The 27,826-nt window shown below is 33.6% G+C and overlaps 2 protein-coding genes across 6 annotated transcripts in view; one reads left to right on the forward strand and one right to left on the reverse strand.

The window, feature by feature from the left end:
- Positions 1 to 20,201, forward strand: part of LOC141479961 (caspase-1-like) — a 43,694-nt gene extending 23,493 nt beyond the window's left edge. The window contains exons 5-6 of one of the 5 annotated variants that reach the window (XR_012464086.1): positions 1,831 to 2,159; positions 3,351 to 3,459. Coding sequence is in view for 4 of the 5 variants with exons in the window: in XM_074169529.1 (XP_074025630.1) it covers positions 3,351 to 3,595 (245 nt within the window). In the remaining variant the exon portion in view is untranslated. Of the gene's footprint in view, positions 1 to 1,830; positions 2,160 to 3,350; positions 8,267 to 9,246; positions 9,422 to 20,182 lie in introns of those variants that run through there. The other 4 variants (XM_074169540.1, XM_074169535.1, XM_074169547.1 and 1 more) reach the window with 4 other exon arrangements.
- Positions 10,033 to 27,286, reverse strand: LOC111516008 (uncharacterized). The gene is made up of 7 exons (XM_074169551.1): positions 27,133 to 27,286; positions 26,912 to 27,079; positions 26,798 to 26,836; positions 21,266 to 21,398; positions 13,656 to 13,703; positions 13,505 to 13,599; positions 10,033 to 10,208 (listed from the first exon to the last, which is right to left on the reverse strand). The coding sequence occupies exons 1-7, from the start codon at positions 27,193 to 27,195 to the stop codon at positions 10,185 to 10,187; spliced, it is 570 nt and encodes a 189-aa protein (XP_074025652.1). The 5' UTR covers positions 27,196 to 27,286; the 3' UTR covers positions 10,033 to 10,184.
- Between the last annotated feature and the right edge of the window lie 540 nt (positions 27,287 to 27,826).

A 27,826-nucleotide genomic window follows, 5' to 3' on the forward strand; every position in this document is an offset into this window, starting at 1 on the left:
ACTCCTCTTCTTCCAGTTTTCATTAGTACATCGTTCGATTGTTTTGTTTAAACGGGTCGTGTATTGTTATTTGTTTAAAAATGCCTTACACTACTGCTGAAAGGGTTTCAGTTATTGCTTTATTTTTTGGCAACGACCAAAATGCTAATAAAACATCAATTTTATTTAACGAGCAAAACCCTGGTAAACACCTAAGCAGAAATCACGTTCTGGATTTGGTCACAAAATTCAGGGAGACAGGTTCGTTTTTAAATTAGAAAAGAAATGTTTAGAGAAGGGTAGTGAATGACGATAATGCGATTGGTCAAGTCATCGCCAATCCCAGGTACCAGAGGTTTATCAGCAATGGCCGGAACAAGCCATATGAGCGCATGGAGAATCCTTAAAAACCACAAATTCCATCCTTACAAAATTAAACTTGTTCCTGAACTTAATGGGGATGATTTTGATCGAAGACAGGAGTTTTGTGAGGGCATGAGTGAGAGATTAATGCAAAATCCCGAGCTACTTTATAACATCTGTTTTTCGGGCGAAAGCTCATTTTATTTAAATGGTTGCGTGAACCGTCACAATTGCCGTTATTGATCGGATGAAAACTAGGAGTGTCTCAAGGTTCTGTCCTGGGACCATTGTTGTTCCTCAATTTCATAAATGACCTGTCTGAATTCTTTTCTGAGTGTCACATAACCATGTTTGCGGATGATACTGCAATTACTGTGGCCGACAAAAACGAAGTTGAGTTGTCAGACAAAATAAATAAAATAATAGATAAATTCAGTGCTTGGTGTCAACGCAACAAACTTATTCTGAATAAATCTAAATCTGTTTCAATGAAATCATTTATTAGGAAAAATTTCAGCAGTGACTCTTCCACAATAAATGGTATTCGATCTTCCAGCGAAGTCTTGTTTTTAGGAACGTCTTTAGACGAAAATTTGACCTGGAGCGGTCATATTCAAAAGGTCTGCAATAAACTCAATTCCGCATATTACTCAATCAAACAATTGAAAAACACTCTAGATAATTTTGGATTGATGAATGTCTACTTTTCTATGGCTTATTCTCACATCAGCTTTAATATCATTTCTTGGGGATGTGCAAGGTAATTTCCACGAGTTTTTGTTGCTCAGAAAAGATTGCTGAGACTAATTTTTAATATAGATTTTCAAGATAGTTGTAGACCAATTTTCTTAAGAGAGGGCCTATTGACGGCACCTTCTTTATTTATCTTGAAGTGTGTCACTTTTGCCCGTAACAATATAACTGAATTTGTCACAAACGCGGATATACATGGTAGAGACACCCGTCATGGGAAACTGTTAAGAACCCCCTCACACAAAACGGCTCACTTTAGATGCTCCCCACTATTTAATACAACAAACTGTTACAATAACTTGCCGGCATCTATTAGGAAAATCGAGTCAGATAAACTTTTTAAAATTGAGGTGAAGAAACTTCTCTTACAGAAGTGTTACTACAGTCTTGAGGAATTCTTGCACGACACTTTTTCATGACATTTTGAGAGTATTTGCTAGAGCTTCTCCGATTTTTTATATAATACTTCTATGTTGTGAAAGTTTGTGGACGTGAACCATATTTATTGTTTTTGTATTGTTCAACTTCTGTAGTTTTATTTTGTTTTTTAATTATGATTTAGCACATGTACTCAATGTACTAAAGTGTCAAATAAATAAATAAATAAATATGCAGAAATACATACCCAACATCCCCAAAAGTTGAATGTCTGGGCCGGAATATTAGGCAATCATATTATAGGTCCATTTTTCATTGATGGAAATTTAACCGGTGATTCTTATTTACAACTTCTAGAAGAGGCTATACAACCTCGTATAGTTGAAATAATTGAACAGGATCCAAGATGTCAAGATGAATTTATCCATTTTCAACAAGACGGTGCACCACCCCATTATGTCCAGCAGGTTCGAAATTTTTTGACTAATCATTCTGAAGAACAATGGATTGGCAGAAGAGGTCCAATTGAATGGCCAGCACGATCCCCAGATTAAACACCACTGGACTACTTTTTGTGGGGATATTCAAAGTCTAAAGTTTATGCTACACAGCCAGCCAATTTGGATGAATTACGTCGTAGAATTATTGATGAATGCCGAGTTACATCTCCTTAGATGTTGAATAATGTAAGATCAAAATTCGAACAAAATTTTTATTATTGCATGGAGCAAAATGGCGCACATTTTGAACATTTACTCTAAATTTTCTATGTGAGTTACCCTTATTAGGTGTTCCTTTTTTTGTGTGTGCTTTAAAAACAATTATTGGGGTTCATTAACCCTAAAACAGTTTTTTAAACTTTTCTGTGTCATCATCATTCAAGGAAATCAGCAGGTTGTATTCGTTGTGTAGGTAAGTTTTTAGTATGATTCAACTTTTTTATCAGAAGCATAAAATATCCAAGTCAAAAGGCAACCTTCATAAGGAGGTGCCACTCAATTTACCTAAAATGTAAGGGTGGTAACCAACCCCATCCCCCGAAAAAATCTCGTAATAAACAAATAATTCTTACTTTTTTACAAAATCAAATGGACACGTATTAGCAGGTTGTCATAAAAAGCAAAAATTTTTTTTTTTTATGAAAGTTCTGAACGTAAATTGTACCTTAAAAACAATTTGATTTATTTTAAAAAGAGTTGAACTCAATAAAAATACCTTTAAATCTTCAAATTATCTCGAAAACTAATCGTTACAAAAATTTTCTTTTGACAGAGATGTAAAGTTATTCGAAAGATCTTTAAAACAAGGTGCCACTCGACCTACTTTCCCTATCTAAATAAGGGTCGTCGGACGCACCCCTCCGAGGGGGTGCTTATCAAGCATATCAATCTTATCAATTTCATGACAACAAAGTCATTAGTTTGTCTAATAGGTCATTTCTATACTTTCTAATAGCTATATCCTCAATTTTCGCCACGATTTCTTTGTTGATATCCTTGACGATTATTGTGGTAATTTCTACCAGAATCGAACAATTTCTTATGTAATTTTCTAGCGAGTCACACATGGTGGTAAATCTGATTTTGAAAGTTAGTAGTAAGCCACTTTGCCCGTGCTTGCCCAAAAGATTGAGCAAATGGGCATTTTCCGCCTTTGACTCCCTTGGCTGTGTTTTCCTGCTTATCGTTTTTTTACATACTGTGATTTGATATGAAGCAGCTGATTCACCCACAGGTAAAGCATCAAAATTTAGGAAAAAATCCACTTGTCAAAGGTAAACCCTCTGAGCCATGAAAAATTGTTGTGACCCAGCAGATGTTTCTAATTTTGTATCAGATGTATGATTGTTGTGTATTATTGCTAATCATTTGTTGTAGGGCAATATGCATTCCGTAATGGAGGTGATGGTTCCTACTTTATAACTACTTTATGTGATCAATTAATGTCCAATGCTCACCAAGAAAATCTACTGATAATCCTCACCAAGGTTATTCAAAAAGTGGCTGTTGATTTTGAGAGTAGATGCAATGATGTAAGCCTGAATCACAAAAAACAAACTCCATATTTCCAGTCGTCATTAACAAGGTTGGTTGTATTTTCGAAACAAAATGAAAAGAAATAGTATCCTATTAGTAATATCTGTAGTCCTCATAAATTAGAAGACTTCATGGAATTGTGCTTTTTAGCGAATGTATCAGAAAAAACTGTAATTGTTAATTTTATTTTGTCCCATTGTTACCATGGACACCAACCATTCAAGAAACACTTTATTGTGAGGTTTTTACTAAACGGGCGTGTCTAGATACGCCCGAAGAAGCTAGTATATAGCGAAACACGTGATGGCGTTTTTGTAAAGCTGTTTAGTGAAAATCTCTTGATAAAGTGTTTCTTAAATATATTATGAATTTTCATCAAGTATTGGCCGATTCTATCACATGACTAATTATTTTCATGTCTCTTACCTACTTTTAAGAGAGGCATAATGTGAATACCAAAAAATATGATTTTACTGTAAAATATATTTCAAATTAAAAATCCATCGCCACTAAATCGGATGGAAGTAAATTATAGTTCTTCTGTATAGTATTTAAAATTCATCTAGGTGTTGAGGGTAACATGGGCACATATATTGGTTTTATAATATTAATAGTATCTGATATATTTTTGTTACATAACTTTTATAAGCAACGCAAAAATCTTGAGATGCTTATTTAATTTCTTAAGATGTATAATTTTTTATGTTTTGTATTTGATCATTTTTACGGCTAACAAAGAAAATTCAAGAACAAAGATCGATAAAGTCAATGAATATTTCAAATTGAATTCCAAAGTATTCAACATTTAAGATCTGGCAAGTGCCTAAGGAAAACGACTGTTTTCCTGGAACTCGCTGAAATCAATCAAGTAATCACTTGATCACGGAATATTACTTCTCGTCAGTGCAGGGCAGATGTAACCAAGATATTTATTTAAATTGAAGGGGTTATATTTTTAGGAGTGATTAATTTTTGGGAAAGAAAGTTTTTGGCTTTCTACTACTCCATCTTGATACAAAAAAAAGATTGAGGGAATCTTCCAAAGAAAGGAAGGAAGTAATCAATTTGAAATTAAGTAACTCTATACATGGATGTGTAGATCATGCAAAGAAGTAACTTTCAGACACAAACTGATCTACACATCCATGTATAGAGTTACTTATTTTCAAATTGATTACTTCCTTACTTTCTTTGTAAGCTTCCCTCATCCTTTTTTTGTATTAGGATGGAGTAGTAAAAAGCCAAAAAAAAACTTTCTTTCTCAAAAATTAATCACTCCTTAAAATATAACCCCTTCAAGAAAAATAAGATTCCTCTTAGCTGGGATTAAATCAAATAGGTGAATGAATGTCATTACGATGTCATCGATGACATAAGCAGATCAAGCTTATTCCGTGACATTAAAAATCATAATTCATGAATGAATTGTGTGTATTTTCTATTTTTTTCTTTCGTGTAATTCAATGTTTATATGAAAGTAGCTGTTTCAGGAGGACTTTCTTCCAGTTTGTGTCTGAAAGTTACTTCTTTGCATGATCTACACATCCATGTATAGAGTTACTTATTTTCAAATTGATTACTTCCTTCCTTTCTTTGGAAGATTCCCTCAACCTTTTTTTGTATCAAGATGGAATAGTAGAAAGCCAAAAACTTTCTTTCCCATATTTATTTATTTATTTATTTACGGCAATGCCTCTTTTTTACAAAATAATTAATAAGTTCACACATATGTGTTCAACAGTACTCTAAGCTAGGTTTAAGGAAAAATATATAAAATGAAATGAAAAAAAAAATTACAAATCTTTTCAGTCTATTCAAATGTATCCAAAGAAGAATAAAAAATTATAAATCTACATTGTATGTATTTGTAAATCTCAAAATTCCACTTACAGATTAATTCCGGTCATAGTTGGTATGACAAAAGGGTACTTTGAAGATTTCCGAATTTCTTGTTCTCCTTGGATTCACATTTAAAGTTATAAGTTCGACAAGTTCCGGAGAATTTATGCTACCATTAATTATTTTACGAATTAGTGTCTGATTCTAATCTTCTATGAGCCAGAGTATTCAAGTTAAGAATGTCGCAATATAATTTTATAGTCATATTCACAAATATGATATCCCAGTTTATATGTAGAGTACCTTAAAAACTTATTTTGAACACTTTCAAGCATATTAATAATATCCACATGATATGAAGGGCACCAAATTGTGGAATTGTATTCAATTATTGATCTAACAATTGAACAATATATGATTTTTATTGAAGTGAGAGATAATTCATTTGCAGATCTAAGAATGAAACATAACATTTTTAGTGCATTAGAAGTAATATTTGCAATATGGGGTTTAAATGACATTTATGGGTCGAGAGTGATTCCTAAATCTCTGATTGTGTTTGTTGTTTTCAGTTCTGATTGATTGATTTTATATGGCCAGTTAATGGGATTTTTGTTTCGGAAAAAAGTATATTTTTGACATTTGTCTATATTTAATTGCAGTAGATTTATATCACACCAGCGAACAAAGTTAGATAAATTGTACTGTAATAATTCTGTATCAGTTGAGTCATGAATAACTTGAAACATCTTCAGGTCATCAACAAACAAAAGAAATTCACTATAAAGAAAAACATCTTTCAAGTCATTTACAAATAGGTTGAAAAGCAATGGCCCTAAATGAGAACCCTGTGGTACACCCGATGAAACTGTGATTAAGGAAGATACTGAGTTACCATATTTTACAAATTGTACTCTGCAGGCTAGATAATTTTCAATCCATTTCAGAATGTTTTCTTGAATACCCAAAGCGTTTAGTTTATGCAATAACAAATTGTGGTTTACTCGGTCAAATGCCTTTGAAAAATCCGTGTAAATAGAATCCACCTGATGTCTATTTTCGAAGGCATTTATTATACAGTGTTGATAAATGAGTAAATTTGTGCTGGTAGATCTACCACGACTGAATCTATGTTGTTGATTAATGATTATATGTCTACAATCCCTTCTTTTTTGTAATTAGGCTGAAGCTTCTGAGATAGGATCTGTTTTAACTAATTATTCCACTGATACTTGTCTCAAAGGTTTTATTATTTTGCCTTATAAATTAGTTCATGAAATATCAAATCATCTATAAAGGAACAATTTGTTTAGGCCAGTCTCAACTCCCTACACTGTAGAATAATGGACTGACACCTAACAGAAAAGAACTACTCCCCTGGGTAATACCACGAAGGGCGTGGTATTACGAAGTTATTATGCTGTTGGCAATACAACTAACACACCTCCAGACTGGTTTCGGGCTGTTTGGCTACTCGTCAGTGCAAGGTAGTGTCTATCATCAACCTAAAGTCGATGATTTCCGGTAATTGAAAATCGAATTCCTTCAGAATATCATTCCTCGAACTAGGCTGGAGCTGACAACAAACAACAGGTTTGTTGAAAATCTATTGCGGCAGTTGTATCGCCAACTGCATATGCAGGAATAACCTCAGTGAAGAATTCTTCGCTGACACGTGTTGGATATAATCCATCGCCCTTCGTGGTATTAGCCAGGGGAGTAGTTATTTTCTGATAGGTGTCAGTCCATTAACCTGCAGTGTAGGGAGTTGAGACTGGCCTGAACGAATTGTTCCTTTAGATGATTTGATTTATAGCCAGTCTTCAAGTATGCCCACTGACTATATGTGAAAAGTTCAGGAAATATGTCGGCGTCATTTACATAAACGATGTTATGTTAAACACAGCAGGCCTTCATAAAGTGACAAATAACTCTAGTTCCTTTGATTTTATACACTGTGTCCGTAAAGTATGGAACAAATTCATTTTTAGCTAAACAGGTCATTTTAAGAAATAATCCTGAAACACGTCCATTTTTGATGTTAATTTACCGTATTTTAAAATAATAATCTAATATACAGGGTGAATTACGTTCGAGTAATGACGTCACCGTCATTTTTTTTAAATGGAACACCCCCATTTTGTCTCAATTTTCGGATTACTCTAGCTGAGCTGATTCCAAAAATGTATCACATGTTGATTCCAATTGGTACAGGGTGGACAAAAATACAGTAGTTGTGTGTGTGCTAATAAAGTAACGCGTATCATTCTTTATTAGGTAAATTAACAATGTATCAAAAATACTTATTGTCTAGCGGACAGAATATGCTGGAATACATGACTTTATATTAAATGTTCGAACTGCAGCCCTTGCTGTATTTGACAGTAACCCAAACGGTGTACAAATTCTTGTTGAACCTTGTGTATGGTTTCTTGCATAATATTGTTTATTTCTGTTCGAATTTTCACTTGTACATCTTCAGTATTTGCTGGTTTCGTTTTATAAATAACATTCTTCAGATGGCCCCACAGAAAATACTTGAATACTTGATTCTGCGTCCCAAAAACTCCTACTTTACAAGGATTTTTTATATTGCCAACATGTTTTGGTTGACACGCTCAAGTTTCTGAGAATATGATAGATGATAGATGATTTTAATGGTGGTTTGTCTGATTCCAACTTTAGCTAAAGAATATGATTCCATGAGGTGATTTTTAAGTCATTGATTTGTAAACATAATAAAATTAATTTATAAATAGTGCCTTATATAATTATACCAAACTATGTATTATCGAATTTTATAAACATGTACATATGTTATTTGTATTCTCTTATATAGTTGGAATTTTTTGGATATCTACTATTTTGAATATTTATAAATTTATAGTTTTCTATATTTTAATAAACTGTTCTCCTATTATAGTAGTTTCATTTATTTAATTGTATGGTGTGAAACAGATTGTTATTAAATATCCTTCAATTATCAAAATGTGAAACAATAATAATACATTTTCATAAGGATTTCTAATTCAGAGTAATTATAGTAGCGTGCGTTTAATATAGTCTTATGATACCATATAGGTATTTGCTTTTGAATGATATGAAAGCCCAAGTTCATATTAATAGTTTTTCGCTGTTTGGGAGCTATCTAACTTGTTCTTTTCTTCCTGGTCTCCGGAAAACATACATTCTTATGAGCTTATTATGTTTTCCGACAACCTTTTTAATCAATCTTGTTTTCTGTACAAATTCGAACAAGTCTATTCGTTGGATGTTTGTTATATTCATCTGGCTTAATTTTGATTAGTTGAAAACCAGACCCCAAACACAAGACATTTATCATTTAACACCAGATAGCGCTGTTTCGACTCTCCATAGGTCTCATCAGTAATGCTAGGCTGATGCGTTGCTGGACTCAACTGTTCTTAAAGGACAAGCCTAAGTGAGGTCAAAGACATCTTCCCTTATAAAGACTTCATCTATGGAATCAACAGAGAACTCAATCTTCGACTATCAAAGATATCGGCGGTCGATGTCGAAGCTTGGTTTCACAACTGATCGCCTGGAGGGGCCTCTTTGATATCTCTGTCAACCCCATAGATAGCGCCTTCGTAAGGGAAGATGTCGTCGACCTTCGATTGTCCATAAAACGCTTGTTTTCTGTGATCTAGTTCTTCTAATTTGTGTTAGATGTTTGAGGCTACCTCTTATCTTTTGTTACATTGTCTGCAAATGTAATGATTTTAGTACCCTCACAACTGATTCAGACCTCATATATTGAGTTGATAATTTGTGCCTGGCACACTTATTAGCATTTTTGTTGTTGCCTGTGAAAGTATTCAGGCCCTCAATACAATGCCAATCCGCATCTGTAATTTTCATCTGTTCGATGTTTCAGCTTCTGCTAAGAAGTCATTTTCAAGAACCACTTGAAACTGAAATTACATGACTCGACGAACACTTGAAGCTGAACAAAGTGACTTTGCCCTCTATATTCAACGATGACAGATCATTTATATACAAAATGAAGATGATGGAACCAGGAATAAACCCTTGAGAAACTCCACCGTTTATACGTGATAGCGAAGTTGACTTTTTAACTATTTGACTTTTACCGGTTAGATATGATTTAAACCACTTATCAGTTAGGTATTCCATCAATGCCTTAATGAAACAATTTTCTGAAGAGTAATCCATGATTTACATAATCGATTGTTTTGAATAAATCACAGAACATTGCTGCAGCTAAATCATGATTGTTGATATTATTATAAACTTTGAACAGATATTCTAGATCTCTAGATAAGTGTTCTATTCGGAAGTACATAATTGTAAAATACTTTGAAGATTGTACTTTTGTATGATTAGTAAACACGGACTTCTTCTTTTAAATATGATATGAATAACTCACATAAATTGCTTTTAAAATCCATGTGAAATACTCGTCGTTTTCAAAAATAACTTGTGATATTCTATATCTAGTCTTTCTTTAATACCTTAGTCAATATAATGATAACAATTTCAAACTTTTTAAAAATATACTTGGCTTGAGATATAATAGAAATAGGTCTGCTATTTTGTTCAAGATTCGATATACTCATATGAGGTGGGCAGTGCAATGCTGGATAAAATATTAGCAAGTTATATACGACAAAATAAAAGGGATATCAGTGATACTACTAACACAGTTCAACAATATAATCTTAATATGTGTCTACATAACCAGAATGCAATTAGACAACTGTTCTTAACCTATTTTAGATTCAGATTGCATCGAAATATAAACTCTAATATGTCAGCATTCACATCATCACTGGCCTCTATAGAGGAATTACATCATGGATATTGAAATATGGGACACTGAAAAAAAAAGTGGTATTTTTTACTACCCGATAATAAGAGGTAAAAATGATTGTGATACTTTTCATAAATTGGATTAGAACAAAGCTGTGAATCATTCAACTATAAAGGATAGAAAAAATGGAACTTTGGTTATCCTGGCTAGGTAGCCGTGTTCCAATGAAGTTTCACCCATAACTGCGAAGGGCATCATCCACCGTAGTTGGCAGCAATGTGTTGCTACCTAGTTGTAGAAAATGATCTCTCTGACTTCGCAGCACTTATAAAAAAAGTAACGAACATTTTCAGTGAAGTCTTCATATTTGGTAAAGATCGACGACGCAAAATTTGTAGAAACCGCGCAACTATAGAAACTTTCGAGTCTATATTTTCTTCGAACTTCCGTTTCCACTTTAAAATTCATGAAAAACCTCAGTGATAGCAGGAACAATCAAGAAATTGGAATACATTTCTGACGCTTTCTTCACATTAGGCAGAACTTTTAGCATAATGCCTAATTCGAAAATATTACTCATTATTTCTTTGATAAAAACCGCGAAGCACATCTGCCAAGTAACAGTACGAGGCTTCTTGATAATTGTATTTAGTTTTTCAGTTAGGTCTTGTGGCCTTGTGAAAATTTTCCTCGGCATTTTTCCGGTTACGTAACAGAACTTCTATTGTATATTTAGAAGCATCCGTACCTATCTTAAAACTTAATGTTTAGTGGCACCATCGAATACGTGAAACAGGCAAACCTCCGAAGTTCTCAGAAATAGAAACCTTTTAAAGCGGGGATATAATCAATCATATTGTTTAAACAATATGCGTGATATTTATGTTAAAAATTTAGTTTGACTTGTTTTTTCTGCATATTAACTATAACGACAGTACATTTGATTCAAGCAAAGCCTTTGACCTCGTTGACCATGACATACTGTTACACAAATTGCAGTTTTATGGTAAACGTGACTGCATTGAATTGGGTTGGATCTTATCTGACTGATCGTAGTCAGCTGGTCTGTGTGAATGGAATGAATTCAGAAAGAAAATGTATATCAAGAGAGGAACCTCAAGGCTCTGTTTTGGTACCCCTTTTATTTTTGGTTTTTATAAATGATCTTATGAAATTTTTTTCAAATGCTTCCATTACTGTTATTTTTGCGGACGATACTAACATCTTGGTATCTGCGGGAACTATGTCCGAAGTAATTGTCAAAGCTAATGAAGTAACTGATCAAATTTCTGAATAGTGTTCTATCAATGGCCTGCTGCTGAATTCTGCTAAATCTCAAATGCTCAACTTCGTTACTAAAAATACAGCAATTGATAAAAGATAGTTGGTTAGATTGAATAATGAAACTTTACATCAAGTTAATTGTATAAAATTCTTAAGTGTTGATATTGATAATAAACTTACCTGGAATTCCATGTTAATAGTGTCAAACTGAAGCTCAGTTAAAACCTATATTTACTTCGTCGGTTAAAACAAACAGTCTCTCTTGATGTTCTCAAGCTTTTATATCACAGTTTAATTCAGTCAGTAATTTCCTATGGTCTTGAACAGTGGGGCTCATCAGCTAAAGCTGATGAAGTTATTTAGAAAAATATAATAAGAATTCTGGCTGGTGCATCTTCAAGTGAACACTGCTGGCAATTTTTCAATCGTTATAGTTTATTAACAATGCCTAGTTTGAATATCCACCAAACTCTATATATATATATATATATATATATATATATATATATATATATATATATATATATATATATGTATGTATTTGAAAAAAAAATTAGAAAATAGCCGAGTTTTATATTGTTTTCCGAGATATCCCAAATTGACAATGTATTCCTGTATAAAAAAACCAGGCGATAGTAGCTCGACAGGCATGAAGTTATCCATTATAAATACCTTCACCTATACTTTAATCCCTGTCGAGTAACTACCTAAGTACTGTTTTTATCATTCATGATCAAATTGTTGTTCTTTTTGGAGTTAATGCTATGAAACGTTCAAATCGCGGTTCACTAACATTTCTGGCAGTTTTAGCATCATACATTTTGAGAATACAAATAATACTTTCAATAAAATAAAGTACTTCTTCACTTGGTTCTCCAACCATAAAAGTTTCAGCTGATGGATGTAACTCTCTGAAAAATTATTAAAAATGCTAATCAAGGCAATTTGCTTTTTATTATAAATAGCGGATGTAGTGTTACATCCAGTGAAGGGAAGATTTGTTGTAATATTACAATATTCTAACACAGCTTTTGTCAAAATAATTTATTGTAAGGCTTTAGTCTTGAGTGGTTTGAAAAACATTTCTCTATCTTCGAGTGCCAAAACCATCGATAACATCTAACACAATTATTCTCTGTTACAACTACATCATGGAACTTAATATCGAACAGTTATTTTGCAGAGAAAACTAATAGATTCCTTTTTATTTTGGCTATTTCTTGAAAAATATAAATGTGTTTTTCAAATGAATGGTCGAATGGAGGATAACTTTTTATATCTATAATTTTTCTCAGATGCTTTAGTTTCATCATTATTATATCCATCAAAAACAGGTTATTTAACATTGGTGCCATAGTTATTATGTAACTATCTAATGTACTGTTATACTAATAATAATAAGGACTTTTTTGAAGAGAAGCCACGCAAAAGTGAATTTCTTAAAAAGTAACAATATGAATAATTCTGTCTCCGCTCCACAAACATTTTTTTTAAATCATCAAAATCAGAGCTATTTCTGAGAATGTCCGGTAAAAAAGCCTTCGTTGATTCGACTAGTTGTTTTTGTTGAAATTACTGATTTTAAATAACATAAAATGATGGAACAATTAATCAATCATTGGTTAGTGCGAAGGTGATGTAACGTCAATCACAGTGCCGTTTTCAATATTATTTGAGTGATACATTCTTTCGACACAGCTATAGTACACTTCCATAATAGTAGGCACTAAAATCTCATAAATATTATTGTATTAAAACGAAAATGTTGTTGTCAAGGTTTTGATTCTATATATTTCATCATTATTTTTCCTCATCTGTTTAATATAATTTCCGTACGCCACTGCAAGAGACAGATTAAGGCAAAAAACGTCAGTTATTTCTGAGAATTCAGTGCCTACTATTTTGGAATTGTAGTATACACTCATTCTTGATGAGGCGTCATTTAGGAGAACTAGTACCCCCAAAATGACACCCTTCCTCCCACTGCAAGTCGAGAAACAAATATTTAGGAATTTTATTGTTCATGTTGTTCAGAGAATTAATAAGATTGACAATTTTTTCTGGGAGATATACTCACTTGTTGCTCCCTCTCGACATATGACAGACACTTCATGTATTCAGCGGAAATTTCACATTTACTTTGAGGTTCCGAGGGACTGTCAGTTACATGATCTACAAAATGTTTCAACTGTATTATTGAAATGTGTAATGGAAATTAATTGACCCACCTTCAGGGGATTTATCAACATTATCGGCCTTGAAGGAATAACCTGACACTGGAAATACAAAAAATTGTTAATGTGCATATTCGTTTTTTCATAAGAGTTTATTTTCACAAACTATTTAGTTTGACTTGGGAAAAAGTTGGGAAATTTTGGGCCGTGAAGATAGAAAAAAATAATAGTAAAAAAATGAATGAAAATTAAAAACATAAAAATGGGAGAAGTGAAAGGGAGAGGTAAAAAGAAAAAGGAACGAACCGGGAGAAGGTTGGGATTTCCCAGCATGCATAACTTGGAGATCCCATAAGTACTTTGAAATTCTGAGTTGTTTGAAAACTTCAAAAAAGTTTAATTTCTCCCAAGTTAGAGAACAGTTCTGAACAGTCTACAAATTTTGAAGTGACAATTTTACAAAATTCCCAACTTTTTGCTGTTTTTTCGACTTGAACAAGTTGGGAAGTTTCGGGCCGTGAAGATAGAAAAAATAATAGTGGAAAACAATAAGCACAATATTATTTAAGTGTTATGTTTCCTTTCATTTGTATTGAATATTCCTATACATAGTGGATATGGAGGAAGACCAAGGACCTTGATCCAAAGTAGAATAATTCCCATTATTATGGGAAGAAAAATTTACGGTCAAGCTCTATATAAAAAGCATTACTACATTCAGCACATCGAAAAAACACTTTTCCCACACCTGAACAAAAGTACAGACTCTCAACGTGTGTTTTGCTAACCAAGTTAACATCATCATAAGATCACCAGAACTATATGTTACAGCTATACATATATACATCTGAAAGGATAATCAACCAATGAGGGTCTTCAAATGAGTGTCAGATACTCGTAGAAGATTGACTTTGAATAGTCGGTCGATAGCCAAGCGGTTCGGCGTGTGTGCTTTGTTCACTCACTCGAATTGACTGCCGTGTTGGTCGGTGGTTCAAGCCCTAGTCTGAACCATCGATCTTCACTTGCTACCGTCCAACCCGTGTTCGGAATCACACGTTAAAAGGTAAGACCTCGTTAATCTTTAGTTCGCACAAGTTTCGACTTCTGAGGATTGTCGTTCGTAGGGGTGCGACAGCTGGTTAACGGAAAAACAGATTTTAAACAGATTTTTAAACAGTAAATACACCCTCTGTTGATCGAAGGGGCAGTAGTTCATACCTACTAACTGAATATAAAAATAAGAAATTCACAAAAATGTGCCATATGCACCATTGTAGTTGGATGGAACGATCATCTGAACCAGGAATCCAACCACCATCAATCGACTAAGAGAGGAATCATCAAGACTCTACTAGACCGTGCTTTCGGGCTCTGTAATACAAAGGAAGGTCTCGAAAAGGAACTAGGCATCATCAAAAATGACCTTCAATGAAATGGTTACTCCAAAGTGATGGTGGAACAGGCTTTAGCTAGAAGACAGCAAGAGTTACACAAGGAAGAGAAGCCGCTGCAACCAGTACTTGTACTTCCCTACATCAGGGGATTGTCGGAAAGGATAAGAAGGATTGGGTCAAAGTATAACATCAGAACCTGCTTCCGATCTGAGAACACTATCCGTAGCAGCCTCGCAAAAACCATGCCACCAAACAAGGACTGCGATTCCAAGAATTGTATTTACCGGATACCCTGCGAGTGCGGAGAATCATACATCGGTGAAACTAAGAGGCCATTGAAAGTTCGCATTGCCGAGCAAAAGAAACACACACAGCGAGGAGAAACCAGCAAATCCGGAATAGCAGAGCACGTTTGTACTCATCAACATAACATATCAAGTGGGCTCAAGCTGAAATCATCCACAAGAAAGAACACTGGTTTGGGAGAAAATTCAAAAAAGCCGCATATATGTTGTCCAACAACACATTTAGCCAAGCTAGCGTAGAGATACGCAACATATGGAAACCTCTAATCAAGCGGAACACGACCAACTCCTGCCAAACGGTCAGCTTCCGCTAAAACCGATGATGCGGAGAGAGGGAAGAGGTGATAGGTGAAAGAACTCGAATGACTTATAAATAGTCAGATCTCGGAGGATCTGTCATCCGAAAACGATTGTGAATATTAACAATCGAAATGTCGTGAAGTAACTTGGTTTGGAATCTTTTAATTTTCATTTCTTGTTATTATTTTTTTTTTATTTTCATCTCGTGTTGATGGTTTGATTTGTTTGATTTTTTTTGGTTTGGTTGTTGCTTGTGTTTTATTTCATTGTAATTTCAGTTTTTTTTGCTCAATATAATTGTTATTTTTCAGCTAATCTTTTTGAATTGTTTACAGATTCTTTCAGGTATTTCTAATCAATTTATATCATATTAGAGAATGGAAGTTCGAACTAATGAAATTCTCATACATATTGCCTTCCTCGTGGGTTCACCAATAATTGATTACAATAATCAAAATTAACTTTATTTCACTGTTAATACAACCAAACACTTCAACTAAAAATGCAACTATTATTCGCTTCAACTATTATCGCCCTGTCAGATCGCTGTGTACGTCACTGTCCGCGAAACTTCACTATATCGATAGGCTCGTGGGTAGCGAGCGAAGCTTTATTCCAGGTAATGAAGCAACGCCACGTCTAGAACGGCCGCGAGAGCACGTCGAGTTGAGCACGTCACCAACGGCGGTCGGTGTTATTTTTTTAGGGGATGATTTACAACAATATACTTTCCTACAAATATATCTGAAATATATTTATTTGAAAAATTATTACTATTTCTGGACATCTTGTTTGGGTTTAGCCTAAATCGGGAAGTACCTTTTGTGGCCATTAAAAGTTTCTACTACTCCGCTTTATACACTGTTTATTCAAAAAGGATCTAATCACAATTTTTCACAGTTGAAAAATAATAAGTACCTATACAAAACTCAGAGACAAGTCTATTTCATATTTCACGAGGAATGATTCTATGTTCAATTCCCCTTCACCAACAGGTGGTCTGATATGAATGTGATACCGCGTTGTTATCTGGTCAAGTTAGATCAAAAAATAGTGATCGAAGGTACAAAACACTATCATAAATGAAATAAAAAATAAATCCTCATCGAATCGATACCTGGAAAAAAACTTGGGGTGAAAGGTCACAAAAACAGGTTTTTTGCGATTTCCAGCAAAACGGTCAGTTTCATCATAAAATTAGTTCAGACAAAAATTATAGATCAGATAATTATCTGAAATTTTTTTTCCTAAGAGCCACAGTTCCTGGGATATGATTCAAAAAGTTGGAAGAGTTATAATTGTCATAATTTGCACACGTTGCCACGCCTCCTTTGTGGTAGTGTACTTAGCTCTTTTTTTTTACATGGTTTCCCCGGTAGGCCTATTCCACGGATCTGTTGTGATTCTGTTCAATTTGAAACTATTGAATAATAAAAAATATTGGCAAGGGTTAAAAATGATAAAAACAGTATAAATTAGGAAAAATAGGGAAATTCATTCGTCTGGTTCATAATTCTCCATTACTTCTGCTTCCTTTTCTTATTATTCTTCTCCTTGTTCTTCCTCTTCAATAAGTGCAAGTAAATTGCCTCAATAGGGATACGTCGCAAGTATACTCGTTGGTATCAAACGAATCACTGTTGGTGATTCGACATTGGAGCACGATCGGCCTTGACAATTTGTACAAGCTAAACAGTTCCAATCTTTTGCAACCACATCTAGCACTACATACTTTTTTAAAGTTGCAACAAATTGTGTTCAGCAGTTTTTCCGGCGCAGATGGGCGTAAAGTCTGAACTGGTTCTAATGTACTGTCGACCAACTTCCAACCCCAGCCTTTTGGGTCTAGCTGATAACCAAACCACACTTGAACTTGGTAATATACACCTAAAAAATGTTGATGAGTAGCCGCTGACCTAACTGCACTTGTTTTTTATTTCGAGTATTGTTAACGAAACATGCGTATCGCAACTTATCTTAGCACGTAGTTTTTTAGGAGTTCCTGAAAAATGCAGATGTATCACAGTCAGTTACTGCATGTAAAAATTGTGCATGATTTTGACACTTTGCAAAAATTTACGATTGATGTTGAGCTTTTCCAGGTTTTCACAAATGTTTTTTTCGAATGAAGTTTGAGTAGTGAGTAATACGAGTAAATCTACGTGTTCATCTACAACAATAGTAGTGTTTGTTAAATTGAATTACTCAACTACTGTTTCAATTTTCATTACAATAGCATCATTATTAGCTTGTTTCACCAATATATTTTCAGCAGTGAACTTTTTTCAACATTGAAATGAGCCTAGATTTTTTGTGAGTATTTGCAAGCAATTTCTGTGGACTGGTAGGAATTATCAGAGATTGATCAAATAAAATATCAGAAGATGAAGATGTTGGTTAAGTTCTACGAGGTTGTTCTGCGGCTTTAATATTTCTTATAAAATCATTATAGTCATCAAATACGTGAGTAACTCTGGGACCGGAATATCGACCGTACATACTGAACGTATTTATCTAGGATAACGTTGACCGTTTCTTCGCTATCCCATTCATCGTGCTATAATAAATATCCTCCATCAATGATGTATGTATGTTGTTAATATCTTTTTTGTACAAATGTCATTAAAAGTGACATTTTTAATGGTTGTCAAGGGTATCAAAAGATGATGTAGTAGCGTGTTAAAAATATTTTAACACGAATTTTTTCGACCAAATAGCAATAAACAAAACATAATTATTCAATTTTCAATGAAGCTTTATTATGAACAAGAGATATAGATACAATTAAATTCTGTTACAAATGTATTATATACATTAATAACAATCTAATGAAATTATAAAACAACAATAAAAAGTAATTGGCACTCCGGGGCGACTTCATTGATTCCAGTGGCTCATTTGCTTTTTCAGCTGCAGGAAAACCCGGAAAAACCTGCAGCACCACATCATCTGAAGATCTGCGAATGTCCTCTCTCTCATGAAACAATTTGTAGGGTGTCTCCAGAGGCTCCAATAGATTCAATACATCGCCAGAACACTTCGTGACACGACTATCGTCAAACTTAAACCAGTCCGTTTCGTCTTTAACCAAGGCGTAATAATGACCAAATTCAACGTCAGAATCACAGTGAACAATGACTGTATGAATAGTATAATAGTGGTCTGCTAGATTGAAGTGGTTATCTATTTCGAACCTTCGTAAGAGTTTGGTGCTTACGTCAGAGGTTGAGTCATGTTTGAAGATCATTAGTGTTATTATTAGATTGACTGGTGCCTCAGCTATACTTGTTTCCTTATAACAGTCAGTTGATTTGGCGCATGTTTGGCAATACACTCGATCATCACCTGTTAAAAGTTCCATTTTCAGATGATTTAACAAATAGCTTTTCACGGACTGGTTTTTAGTCATATTAGAAAACGCTAGTTGAAGTTCCAGAAATTCACATTCGTTTTTGCTACCTCTAGAACATTTACTACAAAGTAAACAAGTGAGGATTTTTTCAGCAAAAGATTTACAAACACTAGACGAGATAGACTGTATGGAATCTTTCAATCCAGAGCGGTCAGGAGTATTGATTCTGCTATTGTTTTGCTCACGAAAAATATTCAACAAGAGCCCCAAGAATTCGGAACAATCCTCTTGTCCTAACGAGTATCTAGTGGACTTCAAAGACTCCAGGAAATCGGTTGGAGGGAAAGATGAACACTTCAATCTAGCAGACCACTATTATAATATACATTAATTGTATTATTATTATTCATGAACATTGATATGACAAGTACAAATAGAACTGCTGATATTAATACCTTGCGATGTTGAAAAGCCTTGTAATATATTTGAACTATCTGAGTTGACAACTTCATGGGTATTAACATTTAATTTCTGAAGTGGAGAGTAAGATGCTGTAAGTAGCATTTGGGATTATTCTTTCAGATATAGCCTTTTTATAAGAAATAGATTGATCGATGTAACCCTCAGCTACTGTTGTAGACTTCCATCCTCCGTGCTTTTTAATATCCATTATATTTGCAGTGACCTGTATGTTCCTTTGGACCCAGGAGGTTAAGAAACTCAGCAATGGTAGAGGGCATTTTTCAAAACTGAGTTGGCACTACATTTATAATTTGAGTGTTTCAGAAAAAAACGTTAATGATTGATAACAGAAGGGCGGAATGCAACGTATTTATTAAAATAGTCAATGTTCTTTTCAACAATGCGAAAAGAACGATCTATTTTCGTTTTTGTATTTGGAATTTGAACAATCAATGATTTTTTCATTAATTTAATGTCTTCTGTTAATAAATGGCACAGCTCTTCACGCCGGCAGGCTCCATATATTCCGAAAACTTTTATCATCAAATATTTTTCATCTGGCGCCTCATTTATAAACCTCTGGACTTGTTCAAACATAAGTTTTTGATTTTTGGGCCTATAACTTTCATTTTTCTGCTTGAAGAATGCTGTTACCTTGATATATTTGCTTGTATTAACATCAATTTTAACAAGCGCTCTTGACTTTATCATTGAAAACTTGCTCCACAAAGTTGGCGAGTTTCATATTTTTGATTTCTTTTCTAGATAGGCTAAGAAGACGGTTTCGCTGAAATTTCCTTCAACGTTTTTAAGCCTACTCCAGCTAACTGAAGCTCTTTTTGCAAGCTCTTTTTTTGCAATATCGTCAGGAACACACAATTGTTCTTCATTATGCAATACATTAAACATCAGCAAGAACTTCAAATGTGACTTCAAATAAAACGCGTGAGCTGTAAACAATACTGTTTGTTGGTAACCAGGTGTCACCTGACACGAACACTTCACAGCAAATGCTATAACATGAAAATAGTTAACTGACAAGAGATGTCAAAATGTGTTTTTATAGAAATATTGAATTTATTTATTTTATTATGAAAACAGGAGAGTTGTACAAAATACTTTGTACGATATTTGTGTTGAAAGTAAGTTTTATTTTGTACATGAAATTGCTCAACTCGCTACGCTCGTTTTGCAAACTTTTTAACACTCATATCATAAATAGCTATTATTACTCAATAGTTTAAAATTAAACAGAATCACAACAAATCCGTGGAATAGGCCTACGGGGAAAACCACGTTAAAAACGCGCTAAATACACTACCCCAAAGGTGCTGTGGAAACGTGTGCATTGTGCATATTACGACGATTACAACTCTCCTAACTTTTTGAATTGTTATACCTCAGAAACTGTGGCTCTTAAGAAAAAAGTAGTTGGACAATATCTTTTATGATTTACAATTTTTGTCTGAACTAATTTTATGATAAAAGTTACCGTTTCTCTGAAAATCGCATTTTTGTGACTTCAATCCTGAGTGATTATTTTTCCAGGTATGGGATCGATGAGGACTTTTTCGATTTCATTTATGATATTGTTTTGAACAATCTTAACAACTTTGAGCTGGGTGCGAATTTTTGTATCCTTTCAGTTTTTATTTCTGTCTGTAACTCGTCCTAAATCGCCCTAAGTACTTCAGACAATTCAAAATTGGAATGTGTCAAATGATTTATTTGGAAATTGCCATCAGTTCCCCAGTAAAATTATTTAAATGCCATTTTTATCAAATTTGTGAAATATTTCCTTCTTCATTAACCTCTAATCAGTTTACAAATACATAAATTTTTTCTTACATGTTGAATTTGCCAGTTCCCCAGTGCACATTTCAATTCTGTCGAGTAGAACTAAAGCTTGTTCATATATTACATTCCTTTTAACCCAGTCGGTTGTTTTGCCAATGCAAGGCACATCATATTGTTGGTTCAACTGCAAATGAGAGGTATCATTTCATAATAATAATAATAGCTTCATTCATACATAAATACATTTTTTCTACACCCGTACTCTAACAATACACTTATATGACCATAATCCGTTTCATAATGATATCCATTATGATACAGATTTTTCATAACGATACAGATTATCAACCAATAGAAACCCATAATTTTTCAATCAAGAATCCTGTTCCTTTGTCCTAGATTCTAACCTAAGTAACTAATTGCTTTATTTGTCAAAATCAGTTTTCATATTACCTACCTATAGTATCAAAATGTCTGAAAACAGCGATATAGAAGGAATACCATCGACTCCAATATTTTTAAAAGATCAGATTAATCACAGTTGTTATATTCAATATAAATATAATTAGAATCTTTGTAGATTTCTTATATCCATGATAATACCATTAAGTTTGTGTTTTTTTTAAAAAATATGAGTTAATTACAGTAAATGTGTTCAATACAAATATAATATTTATAGTTTTTCATTATTTATCGGGTTTAGAAAAAATAGCGTATGCAACTCTCATGTAATGGTTATTAATACACTCGCATATACCATACAAAACTCGCCTTCGGCTCGTTTCGTATCCCGGTTAATGCTCGTGTCTTAATAACCATCATTACATGATCGTTGCATAATATACTAAAACATTACAATAATTTGAAACAGTGACATTAAGAAATGCAGTACAAACAAAGACAGAGAAACCCACTAAAACCGAAGTTGTGCAACAAAATCGAGCCTTAATCTTGTAAAAGTTTGTACTGCCGCCCATAACTCATTTCACAAATATTCTTTATATATGCTTTATAATAAGTATATTAAGTGCTTTATCAATAAGTATCTACTAGCAACTTGACTCGGCTTTTAACTAACAATAATGACCATTGAAGAAGTTCACTAAAAAACTGTTCACAATTATCGATTTTAATTTTCAAACAGGTAAGTATCTATCTACCTATCTACAACTCAAATCAAAAACTTTCAATATGATCTATCACGTAAATATTACACAAAAGAAATCAGTGCGAAATTTGAAGAACACTGACGAAAAAAAATTCTCCGAGTTAATTCTGTGTTTCATAAATCAACATCAATGAAGCGGTCTGCGAAACAGGGTGTGACGTCACTAGATATATGAAATGCGTAGCTGGTTAATCACCATTCACTTCAGACATTTCTGCGTGAACACTGTGAAAGTTAAATTATTTTTGAGTTCAAAACAAAGAACTATTTCCACATGTTCAAAAAGGCGGAGAGAATTGAAAAGATTCACAAATGGTGGCAGTTGACAACTCGTTCATTCCAAAACAAGCACTTTTACCAATCCCAGAAATGCAATGCTCTTTTAAACGCGCGTTTCTTCTACCAAGTTAGCGTCTTCAGGTGATGAAGAGTTTTTTATTCATTAACCTATGTTGTGGAAGTATGGGGAATAAAAAAATACCAGAAAGGTATGTATAGAGTACACAGATATAATTATTCAACTCGAAATGTACCAAACAAATTGTTTGTAACAATTACCAAAAATAAAAAAGTTAACAAGGCTTGTTGTCTTGAAGTAATTTTTGTTGTGAGGATGCCCTCAATAATGATAATAATATTTTTTTACTTCTCTCGTTGAAAAGTATGAAAACTTCTTTTACATAAAAGCTTCAATAACTTCTAATAATTATTATATGCGAGCGCTTTCAATAGCAGAATGTGCTATCATCTTCATGGCTCTACTCAAACATATCATAATTAGAAGTTATTAAAGCCTCAAATCCTCTTGGTGAACAAGTGTTAATATAAAAAAAAGGAAAACTAGTTGCATCAATAAAAAAAATACAAAATAGAATATTGTTACTTAGAATGACTCATTGCCTTTTTGAATGAATTTAACATTTTAACTAGCAGCCAACACGGTTTTCGAAGAGAAAAAACAACTACAATTGATCGAAAAGAGATTCCTTACGGCATTTTCTGTGACCTGAGTCGAGCTTTCAACTGTGTTGATCATGATATTCTCATATCGAAGTTATACAATTATGGTATTAGAGGTGTTTGTCTCAGTTGGATCGAGTCTTTCTTTAATATCGTTCACAGTTTGTCAGTTTGAAATATTTTAGTAACAACTCGCTTCAGGACATCAAATCTTCTGAGGTTCGAATTGATATGGGTGTCCCGCAGGGCTCTGTCTTAGGCCCGGTTCTCTTCATTTTATACGTTAATGAAATAACGAAATCGTTTCCAAACGTAGGACTTACAATTTATACTGATGATACCTCTTTACTTATATGTCTCACAAAAAACTCGATGCCTTAAAAGAAACTTGTGAATCTACCTTGAAACAACTAGTTGCTTGGTTTATTGAAATTCGTCTGTATTTCAACGCTGAAAAAAAAATTTAATACTGTTCCACCCAACAAAGAAGGAAAATGAAAATTTAGATATATTCCTGAATAACACCCAGTTATCCGTCCATGAAGACTGTAAATTTCTCGGTATATTTTCATTGACTTCCGCTTGGACTGGAAAGAACATTAGTTTTTGTGTTCTAAGCTCTCATCGATCTACTATTATATGTTTAGAAATCTTAAACACGTATTGACTCCACAGCAACTGATAAATTTATATTATGCACAAGTGGAAGGCCGGCTCAGGTATGGAACGTGTTTGTGGGGAGACTCTTCTCACTCGCAGAAAGTTTTTATTTCTCAAAAAAAAAATCATAAGATGTATAGCTGGTGTCAAAAGTCACTACTCATGTCGCAATCTCTTCAAAAATTACAACATTCTCACCTGTACGGGTCTGTATGTGTTTGAAATTTGTGTATTCGTTTTCAAAAATAAGCATTCTTTTTTATGCAATGGAGACTTCCACTCTTATAACACCCGTCGTAACAATGATCTGCGACTGCCACTGTCCAGGGTTAATGTTACATATAAAGCTCCAAGTAGAATCGGAGTGAAAATTTTCAATAAATCACCTGATACCCTCAAAGGTCTGAAACGTGAGAATACATTCAAAAAATATTTAAAACTTTATTTAGTTGAAAAATGTTTATACTCCATGAATGAATAATATTTCCAAACAACTAACCAACCATGTACCTGATTAATTATCTTATTATGTGCGATAATTTATATTCACTTATATTTGTATATACTATATTATATATACTCTTTATATATCAAGTTTAACTTGACTCTGTACTGTACATACGTACCTATATATTTCATTGTATCTTATCTACCTGACTGTTCTTATACATTTTTATATTGTCGCAAAGAAATAAAATTGATTTGATTTGAGTACACAGTAACCAGGAAGACATCCATAGGGTGTAAAACACATATGTTTTACTTATTATATGTATATATGTATTTATTATAATGAATATAAAACAATACAAATTTAAAAACATTTACAGTCATTAACATATGAAAGGGAAGAACATTTTAATAATAGTTGCCCGATTCGGTTGACGAATTATTGATTTGCAAAAATTTATTGGATTAGATAGGCTTTCAATCGTGCTTAAAAAATCGAAATATTTTGCGAGTCTCTTATTGTGCTGTTCATCTTATTGAAAAATTTTGGTCCAAAGTGGAGATGACTTTTTTGAAAAAGTGCGGTTCGATGTGCAGTAGTTATAGTCGAAGTAACCGGTATTGTGCATACTTAAAGTGTCGGCATTCTCAAAGGCCAAAAAAACCAATACAGAGAAATAAAGCCGCTGCCAACTAGTCCACGTGGACTTAAGAATTGGCGGTTCGTATTGGATAATTTTTACTAACCAAGTTTTATGATTGGCTGAAGAGACATAAAATAAATTTTGAAGTCATGTTACGGTGACGAATAGAATACGAGCCGTCGTGTTGTCAGTGTTCAGTTCAGGAACTGATCGCGATCTGAGTGTTGAAATTTTTTCCTGTGTAGTGATTCCAATAGCGATGGTGAACAATGCGAAGAAAGCAGTGAATAGGATTCGGATACATTTGAATATTTGAAACACAGAGAGTATGTTTCAACGTATATAAGAATCTACATCTTAAGTTTGGTTTCGAGGGAAACAAACTATTACAAGTAACATCAGATTTTACCGAAATGTCTTTCTCAACTGTACGTAAAATAGTCAAAAACGAACCTTATGAACGCAAGACGCGATGTGATACGGGATTACCAAAACCTTTAGATGTTCAAATGATAAAATCATTGAAAAAAACAATATAGGATTGTTACAAAAGCAATGAGATTCCTACGACTGAAATCATAAGGAAGAAATTGAATCTTTCCAGCCATAACGTGAGCTGCTGTGAGAAAACTCTTTAGAATTGGATAAAGAAACTAGGATTTAGATTTAAAATGAAAAACAAACATCAAGCAGTTATACAAAGCACAAGAAAAGTGGAATCACGTGACAAATACTTAGAACAAATAACTAAATACAGACAAGAAAAACGGCAAATTTTCTACTGGGACGAAACTTGGTATGACACTCACGGCATAGTTATCCAGCTGAAACAGTTCGGCCGTGATTCAAAGGCTATACTAACAATTACACATATCTCGTGATGTCACACTAACTTTCGTCAAACGCACAATTTTAAAGTCGCGTACTCCGATAACAGTGAATGCTATCGATTTGAAATTTTTGCCATTGTATTTTCGACGACAAGTACAAAAAAATTCACGAAATCAGATTTAACTGAAGCACCCTACTGCAATTTTTCTTAATAACTCGTCGGTTTGTGAGGCCGCTTGAATTGATTTCTCGCGCGGTAGTTTTAATACCACATTATATGTGACCACTGTTCCGGATATTTATATAAGTTTAGCAGGCTATACTTAAAAAATATGATAGAACTGACCGATACTCAATGAAAATTCATCATAACGTATTCAAAAAACACACTTTAATGTGAGATTTCCACTTGAAAGTATACAAAATCGCGACACGCCTAAAAATGCTATTGCACAGCGCAACACGTGTCGGGCGTCACAATACCGAAGATATTATTGTATAGCGAAACGCTTTCCTTAAAATATAGACATATATCATCGCTGACTTTTCTGAAAACCCATAAGAGAAGAACAATATGTACTGCAATGTTTTGTTATATCTCAATCGGATTAGGCAGAGCTTCCCGACTAGCACCACATCCCCGACTTCCTTTTGAATCGTTCCGTCCATCGGTAAAAACCGTATGAAAATAATTTCTTTAGTTTTTCAGTTTATCGCGTTTAGGCAGACAGACACGTTGGGATGACTTCGTTTTATAAATGTAGTGATTAGTAATATTAATGAAAAAGTTTCAGCTGGTGTTAATATTCTATTACCTACCTTCTATGAAATGTATTCTGTTTTTTCCAAAATAAATGAAAAATTACTCACCAATTTCAACTCTTTGAATACGCAGTAATAATAATTACACTGAAAAAAGGAATAGGATTATTTTCTAAACTTCAATGCATATTGAAAAAAATGGAAAATCTGAGTTCAAATTACTTTTTGAGGTTCGCTTGGTTCATCAACATCCATGCCTAATTTTCTCTTGGCAAAATTCACAACTTTTTTCTCAACACGTTGTATTCGTTCACCGACTTCCACTTCTTTGGACCAGCAATAATCTTCAACACCTCTAACTTCCAGAGGTCTTTCGCAGCAAGTAACCACCTGATGATAAAGTCGAGTTAAAAATTTTCCAAATTAAAGATTGTAATAATTACGTGAACGAGCAGAATTATGAAAATACTGAAAACTGTGAAAAACACTTGCAAATGGTTCTTCATTTTTTATTTTTCGAATCTATCACGCATCAAATAAACAAATGAAATGACTGGCGTTCGTGGACACAACCGTGATATATCAAAAAAAGTTTGACCTTCGCGGATAACTAATAATAAGTCATTTTTAATGGAAATTCATTTCATAATTCAGCTCAAGCCATTATTGGATATCCTGTGTGATATTTTTCTTTTTGTGTACTTTTATGATACAAAACAAGATCTGAATTATATGTTCTGGCTATTTGCGGCCATTAAAATAATAAGGTACACATAAAACAACTAATTATCTCTATTGTTTACCCTTGATGAATCTGAATTCATCACAAATTGCAATTTTGTTCAATAAAAATTTCATCAGCTGAACATTATACATTTTTCTATTGTTTTCACGCCCCAATGCACCTATACCTGTAGGTCATACTACGAGGTAGGTACGGGTTGTTTATTCATCTACATTTATAGTCCGGTCAACTCAGATATTCGAAGCTACCTAAATGGGCTCATTTGACAATTTTTTGTATTTCATAATTTGAAAGTTTATGTTTCAAATAGTACATCTGCAAAAAATCTGAATTTTCACTCTTTATCTTCCCCCTCAAATTAATTGTTGAATGTGGTGTTCACCGAAACGAGG

This window comes from Leptinotarsa decemlineata, unplaced genomic scaffold (assembly GCF_025532065.1).
Source record: "Leptinotarsa decemlineata unplaced genomic scaffold, Ldec_3_MD MMD2_P_RNA_scaffold_11, whole genome shotgun sequence".
NCBI lineage: Eukaryota > Metazoa > Arthropoda > Insecta > Coleoptera > Chrysomelidae > Leptinotarsa > Leptinotarsa decemlineata.

What these genes read in the sequence shown, in the direction of transcription:
- LOC111516008 (XM_074169551.1), bottom strand. Translation starts at nt 27,195, where the DNA reads ATGAAGAACCATTTGCAAGTGTTTTTCACAGTTTTCAGTATTTTCATA. An exon ending in TCATAATTCTGCTCGTTCAC is followed by an intron (nt 27,080 to 27,132) that starts GTAATTATTACA and finishes CTTTATCATCAG; the next exon opens with GTGGTTACTTGCTGCGAAAG. An exon ending in GGAACTGGCAAATTCAACAT is followed by an intron (nt 13,704 to 21,265) that starts GTAAGAAAAAAT and finishes TTGTATTTCCAG; the next exon opens with TGTCAGGTTATTCCTTCAAG.